This window comes from Puma concolor, chromosome C1 (assembly GCF_028749965.1).
Source record: "Puma concolor isolate L17-30 chromosome C1, mPumCon1.1.hap2, whole genome shotgun sequence".
Lineage (NCBI taxonomy): Eukaryota > Metazoa > Chordata > Mammalia > Carnivora > Felidae > Puma > Puma concolor.
Window position 1 is genome coordinate 15996993 of NC_141674.1, and position 8008 is coordinate 16005000.

The 8008-nt window shown below is 40.9% G+C and overlaps 1 protein-coding gene across 10 annotated transcripts in view; it reads right to left on the reverse strand.

The window, feature by feature from the left end:
- USP48 (ubiquitin specific peptidase 48) overlaps nt 1-8008 on the reverse strand; it is a 112652-nt gene that overhangs the window by 60706 nt on the left and 43938 nt on the right. For all 10 annotated transcript variants that reach the window (XM_086715959.1, XM_086715955.1, XM_086715958.1 and 7 more), the window contains exons 2-3: nt 3368-3488; nt 2258-2414 (exon numbers count right to left, since the gene is read on the reverse strand). In XM_086715959.1, the coding sequence (XP_086572085.1) occupies nt 2258-2285 (28 nt within the window). In that variant the 5' untranslated portion in view covers nt 2286-2414; nt 3368-3488. The remainder of the gene's footprint in view (nt 1-2257; nt 2415-3367; nt 3489-8008) is intronic.

The following is an 8008-nucleotide window of genomic DNA, read 5'->3' on the forward strand; positions in this document are numbered from 1 at the left end:
CTCATACTCTGCTGGCTTTCTTATCTGTAAAATGAGGGAATGGCTGAGTTGGTAGCAGAACCCAGATCCCATCATTTCCAAAGTAAAGCCTTTGCACTCCACTGCACTGTATCAGCTAGGATAGTACCACAAATGTACACTCTTATCAGAAAACAAGGTCAGGGAAGACTTTGGTGAAATAAAAATTCCTGTGCTTAGAAATTAAAAAAAAAAAAAAAAATTTTTTTTTTTTTTTTTTGAAGATACACATTGAAGCCACATTAAAGGCCATGACACATCATTTTATAAAACAGAAATTTAGTTTTCATTTGTTATTTAACTGACCTCTCACTGGTAAATTTATATTTCGGCAAACTAATGCTATCAAAAAGGATCCATTTAGGGGTGCCTGGGTGGCGCAGTCGGTTAAGCGTCCGACTTCAGCCAGGTCACGATCTCGCGGTCCGTGAGTTCGAGCCCCGCGTCAGGCTCTGGGCTGATGGCTCGGAGCCTGGAGCCTGTTTCCGATTCTGTGTCTCCCTCTCTCTCTGCCCCTCCCCCGTTCATGCTCTGTCTCTCTCTGTCCGAAAAATAATAAACGTTAAAAAAAAAAAATTAAAAAAAAAAAAAAAAAAGGATCAATTTAACATTACTCATCCTTCGCATACATTCTTATTTTTTTTTAAATTTATTTATTTTGAGAGAGAAGAGCACACACACACAACACGGGGGGGGGGGGGGGCAGGCAGAAAAATAGGGAGAGAGAGAGAATCCTAAGCAGGGTCTGTGTGCTGTCAGAACAGAGCAGAAGCAGGGCTCGATCTAATGAACCATAAGATCATGACCTGAGCAAAAATCAAGAGTTGGACGCTTAACCGACTAAGCCACCCAGATGTCCCATACATTATTAAACACTCAATATCCTGGGGTGCATGGTGGCTCAGTTGGTTAAGCATCTGACTTCGGCTCAGGTCACGATCTCATGGTTTGTGGGTCTGAGCCCTGCATCAGGCTCTGGGCTGACAGCTCCGAGTCTGGAGCTTGCTTCAGATTTTCTGTCTCCCTCTCTCTCTGCCCCCCCCCAACTCATGATATTTCTCTCTCTCTCTCCCTCTCTCTCTCAAAAATAAACTTAAAAAAAAAAGAAAAATAAAATAAAACACCCAGTATACTATTAATCTAGATTTAAATATTCAGAACTATGAAAATAAAGCTTTGGAGAAATAATCCGAAGAGTTTTAAGCACTATGTTTTGGGGCAGGGGGTTGTTTTAAGTAGGCTCCATGCCCAACATGGGGGTCGAACTCGTGAAGGACCCCAAGATCAAGAGCCTCATGGTCTATGGACTGGGCCAGCCAGGCACCCCTTAAGCACTGTGTTTTGAAGCACAAATTACAATTAACAAAGATCGAGACTCTAAAGTGTTACTGTTATCTGATGGGGCTGTCAGAAGTGGTGGGGCTCATAAATCCTATTTTTTCTCTCTCAGAGCCAAAGACATGAGCCATGTGCCCAACCAAGAGCATCCAAAACACGGCACAGGATGTAGATGGGAGCAAAAGTCAAAGTTCCCAACTTAGAGCTCCCAGACCTATGTGATTTTCTTCCATCCCCCAGCTTTGAGAAAGAGAAAAATCTGATTTGTTCCATGAAAAGTTCCCTCTCAAAAAGAATAATCTCTAATAGAAAGTCATATCAATCAAGAATAATAATCGACACGCTATTCATGAAATAAAATAATTCCAGTAGAAACAGTTTGAAACTGATCCTGTGTAAAACACAAACAAAACTGATTCTAAATTTCCAATGTGAGTAGTTGCTAATGGTAATTCATTTTGCCAAGGTTAGTGAATTTAACGGTAATCTTAGGGGTATCATCTAAGTCAGCCTATTTGGGAATCAGGACAAAAGACTGTGGTCACAATGAAATATTAAATCTCTCAAACTAAAGAGAGTAATCTTGTCTGCTTTACTGATTTCCATCAATCAGTAAAAATTAATGAACTACAATCACAGTGTATTACCTAAAGCAATTACTGATGTAAGCTATATAATAACAATCAAATGTATTTCCTTCACTTGGATATGAACAATTTCAGTGCACCATTAACAAATTTACAGGAAAAGTGAAAACTATTTTGAATCCTGACAATGTTTATGGACATACCACCACGCCCAGCACATACGGAGCACTAAGAAGTTAGTTCCTTGCATTTGGAAGGTTTTCTGGCTGGCAATATGCTGCGAAGTGAGCCCTCCCCTCATGCGCCCCACTAACCTTTCTCCTCTTGGATACTATCTCCCATCACGTAGTCGCTACAGGTACTTGGACATAAGTATAGTGCCTGCCGAAGCTCCAAGTTGAGAAACCACACTTGAAGAAACGTGTTGACATAACAAGTAGCTCCAAGGTTAGTGAGGCCCACAAATGAGTTCTACAAAAATGCAAAATTTATAATCACAGAGTCAATTTCCCTTCACACACAAAAAAATTATAAAACGAACTATTTAATTTCGATTAAAAATTTGCTAAAACTATCCAGGTCAACATGGTATAACCACCATAAGGCTCTCTTGGCCAGGGCGAGGACATAATTTCATGAAAGACACATCTGGGGTGGCTACTGGAGTGGAAAAGACTTAGGACAGCTCATCTCCAGTCTTCTGGTCTTCTTTGGCCCCTTCAATCTAAAATTAAAGTGGTCGGCTCAAGGACAGGTCTGTTCTGAACACGTGTACATAGGCTGTTCATTTGCTCTATTCCTAAACTGTCAACATTTAGGAGTAAAACGTTTAGGAAGTTAAACTTCCAGAAATCCTACAGATCTGGGAGAAGTGGAACAAGGAGAGTTGATTACAACTTCTTCTAAGACTGAGAATTCCTGAACTTAGGAAGATTCATTCTTAACAAAGTATCCATACAGCTGACTATTTTGTGAACGCCGGGCTTTAGGGTTTAGAAAACATTAATGGGTATTTTTAAAAAAGTAAAACTATCTGCTACACATGTAATATCTAACACAATGAACCCAAGAAAAGCGAGGTAGAATCATTATGTGAGTTTGTTCCCTGGATTTACCACTTCCTTTAAAGAGACTTAAAAATGAGTTTGAAATGAAATATACAATATTAAAGCAAACACAGAATCAGCATTTAAACTAAAACTATCATTTAAGACTTGCTGGATTACATGGCCACCTGTTTTAAAGTATTACTACCAATAAGAACTGTTGCAATTCAAGCAGTTATAGGGTTTTAAGTTCCATTACATCTTAAGCTGCACAGGCTCCCACAAAGTCCGTTATAGTTTCTGATCATAGATGCAAAACAAAACAACAAAAACCCAGAGGGATACCACATAGCAATAACTTAAAAAATGATGGCTTACCTTTTTTCTCCTCTCACAGTTGGGATCATCAATGTTATGGAAACTATTTTCATCTATTTCTCCTAACCAAATATGCTCACCAATCCCAACCAAGCAATTCGGATTTCCTTTGCAGTTTCGTCTAACAGAAACAAATAAATAAATAAATATATTATTTTTAATTAAGAAATGTCACAGCTCCATATTACACATGCAGATTAAAACTATAATGCTATACAGTATTTTATCATATCTCTCCTCTATAAAAATTAGGAAAACTTAGAAGGTATAAACCCCACACTCAATTTGTAAGGCTGAAACACAACTCCTTTACTGCTGAGAAATACAAACTGGTAGTAGGACTTTGAGGGAGAGGAATTTTGCAATCTGACAAAACTATACATATAGCTACCTTTTGACCTAGTAATTCATTTCTAAGAATCCACCCTGAAGATACAGCCCCAACAGTGCAAGAAAACCCAGCACAAACACCACCTCAGGTATTCATTATAGCACTGTTTGTGAAATACTGGGAACCCAAATGGCCGAACGTAGGGGATACTGTACATCTGCACAATGGAGTACTATTCAACTGTAAAATGAAAAACACATAACAAACCTCTGTGAACGGATGTGGAGTAATTTCCAGGATATATTAGCGAGTAAAGAAAGCAGTGTGCAAAACAGTACCTATATAAGTCACTTTCTTGTGTAAGAAAGATAGGGAAATAAGAAAATATACATGTATCTATTTGAACAAAAAAATACAAAAAGGATAAACCAGAGACTAGTAAGTGTGGTTAGCTACTGAATATGAGTGGGTTTAGGGTAAACAAAAATGGCGGGGTATGTGACACTTTTCTGAACATACTGTTCTATAATACTGCTGAACTGGGGGGCTGTGTGTGGGTAACACACAGAAATCAGTAAGCATGGGGAGAACCCTAAATCTCACATAAACACATTCCAACTAAATAACACCCACAATGAAGGGAAGGGGGAACTAACCCAAGTAACTTGAATAAGGTCATTCATTAGCAAGCTCATTTAGTGGTGTCTTCAGGCTAAAAAGGAACAAATACCAAATCTTAATGACTTCCTTTTCACAGAGACATTAACAATTCTAAAACTACTTGAATAAATAAGTAAATATACTGGGGATAAAGGAAACCAAGTTTTGGAAAGTTACAAATAAGAAAAGGGAGGAAGAATAAAATGAACCCTGCAGTACTGAATCAGGAATAATAAGTGTAAACTTGAGGAAGATTAAGGTTGCCAGATAAACTACAGAACAGTAGTTATTTGAATTTCAGATAAATGACATGTTTAAATTAAAAAACATTTGTTGTCTTATCTGAAATGTAATTGGGCAGGCCAACTACATGGCCTTTTGTCAGCTGACGGTGTAGAAGCAATAATGTGAGACTCCTAGCAACCAGGTCTTGATTTCTAAGTCTTCCCCACGGCTCCTTGGAGAAATGACTGATTTCCGAGTCTGGACAGAGAGTACAAGAGGAACGTGGAACATCTTGCTGTGACCCAGAAGTAGGGATGTACTAAAAGAATGATGGAGGAGAGGGGTGCCCTGGTTGAGGTCATAATCTCATGGTTCATGAGATTGAGCCCCACGTCTGAGCTCTGCGCTGACAGCACAGAGCCTGCTTAGGATTCTCTCTCCCTCTTTCTCTGCCCCTCTCCCCTGGTTTACACATGTGTGCATGCAGTCTCTCTCAAAATAAATAAACTTAAAAAAAAAAAGTATAGTCTATCCTTGTCCTCACTGCCCGCCGCGCCCCCCCCCCCCCCCCGCGGGCAATCTTGTACTCTTCAACCTGGTCCAAAGTTGGGTCCTTGCTGCAGCCTGAAAATTAGATGAAATAGGGTTGAACTTTGAAAAAACTTTCAAAACAGATGGGAGAAGTTGAAAGCAACTTGCATTATTTGGCCCTAGAGTGTTGGTATTTTTTTGTTTGTTTGTTTGTACACATCTTCTTAAATTAATTGCTGGCTAGGTATTACTGACAAAGCGTTCAATCAGCTAGAACACCATCACCATAGATGAGCTGAAGCAGTGATGAAGCACCAGCCCCAGGCAGAACCTATGGCTTATGGGCCCCTAGGGCCACACCTGCAGGTAAGAACTCAAAAAGCCAATGGCAGCGCTTTGCAGTAATAAAAGCAGTTAAGCTAACAGATTATAAAGATTTCCAAATAGGGGCTACGCATTTCTCCATGAACCCAGTCTTGTGGGGGCTTTTCTGGGTTTGTTTGTTGTCTTGTTTGGAGAAGTGGAGAATCTACTTAAAAAGCATAAATGGTAAAACCATTTCTAATTACAAGCGATTACTCCCAAGCCACCCTAAGCAGCACAACAGAATACCAATATCAGAGGCTAGAATGCCTACAGATGAAATCCCTCCATTCAGTCTCCAATGCCCTGGAAGTTCATTTTATCCACGGGAAGAGCAGGCCACGGTGTCACGTAGCATTTATCATCACGTGTACCAATTTTCTTATAGCAGAAAAATATTTTTGCATACCTGTTTCTATCAAAGTGTAAAAAGAGATCAAGAAGGCTGAGTGTCTCAAGATAGGAGACAGGCACACGTTTTCCAGGAAAGACTGGTTTACTACTGTGTAAACACCCTAGCCAGTTTGACCCATTTATATTACTTACTTGGCCCTAGAAAGCAGGATTTGCTAAAGCTGGCTTAGAAATCAAGTAACCTTTTCAAGGTCACAAGTAGCCCTGATTTAATCAGGGTGATGCCACTCACCTTCTCTGAATATAAACTTCTACAAACCTTATAACTAACCTTAGAAATCCTTCCTTCTGTCTCCAGGGTGATCAGAGAACCAAATCACAAAAACCCAGCATGAGAAAACAGTCAACCTGGTTCTTTCCTACTCTCCCATCTCATTTACTTCTACATCAGCTGGCTTAAGAATAGGTTTGTGGGGGCACCTGGCTGGCTCAGTTGGTACAGCATGAGACTCCTGACCTCAGGGTCATGAGTTCGTGCCCCAGGTTGGGTCTAGAGATTAAAGAGATTACTTTTGTTTGTATGGCTGATATCTATTACTGTATAACTGCATGTGCCAAGTTTCTTCATCTACCGCTGCCCTATAAGGCCTTTTTTTCTGAGAACAAACTGTTCCTTGGGTCTTGTAGTTCTAGTGAAAGGACCTCAATGATCACCATTTTGACCTTGAACTTTCTAAGTGATTAAATTCTTCTTTCCAGCTTATCTCTGAACTCAGACAAAAGGTCCCCTGACGTGAGCCATTCCCCCACCCACCCCAAGCAATAAGAACGGCCCAGAGCCAGCAAGACCCCACCCAGGACAATGACCTTCACTGCTTCCCTGCATGTACCCACCAGCCTTTGCCTCACATTTTCCTTACATAAACCTGGAAGTATTTTTGGCACTTGGGAGACAGTCTTGGGAGATGCCAGTCCAGGGTGTCAACAGAAATAAATTCCTTTCTTGTTTTACCACCACTCGCGTCTCTGCCTTTGGAGTTTGTCAGTGAGCTGGCAAACCTGGTCCGTGTGGGACCCCGGGAGCCAGAGGCTCAGGCACCCCGGCTACACTAGCAAGAGCTGCTGAGATGCAGCTCTGATCCATCACTGAAACACAAAAATCCCACAAGATGTTTCAAATGGAAAAGTGAGGAACAGGGGGAGAAACATTCGTCCCTCTGAGGTGGCAAGAGACTTCTGGATGGCATGGGACCTGGAAAGCTTGGCGGCCTAGGAAGGAACCAACATGCTGATTTGTCTGAGAAGCAGAAACAGGTGGTTCATGAAAAGGCTCCCTGCTTTATCTGTGATTTGTCCAAATTTCCCTGAATTAACAGACAGAAGCCCTCGCTAGTCATTTTCCTTCTGGCTAGCTAGTTTCAAGGCTCTTTCACCTGTGTCTAGGAGTGCTAACAAATATGAACTAACTAAATAAAGCTATTCCTGTTATTACCATTCTAAAAGCCACTTCAGTCTCTGACAGACCTAATTCTTAAAAACGGGTTGCCTCTCTTTCTCTAAACTTTCTTATAAAGCTAGTTAACAAACACAGGAGAAAATACTCAAATCCAGAGAAATGCAAACTTAAAACAGCCATGAAAGATGTCTTCTCTTACCCAATTAGCAAAAATTTCCCAACGATGAACCAGTATCAAGCGCAAGCCGCTGTGCAACGGGAGCCCAAACACAACTCTTTTGGGAAAACTTGAGAAAATGTCTCAAATATTAAATGACACCAACATTTTGTTTCAAGAATTCTACCCCTGTGCACAGGTCCACAGAATATGCAACAACACTGTGACAACGAAACATAACGATGAATCCCAATAGCTACTTTCTCCAGAACCGTGTGACAGAAAGACACCAAGTGGCTGATGTGGTAGACGGGGGATAGGTTCCAAAACGTTTGGTTTGACTCGCTAAGCAGCTGTGACATGACTTGCTGTGATTTTAAGCCAGCAGAACACCTCGGCAGCAATCCTAATGGAGGATCAAGTCCTAAACCAGTTTAGTGGCAACAGGAACGCAGGAAAGCTGAATTCAAGTTTATCGATGCGAGAGAATCAACAGGACTTGGGGACCACGTAGGCAGCGAGGGTAAGAAGGGAACAGAGATGTCTGCACAGTGCCCAAAACTG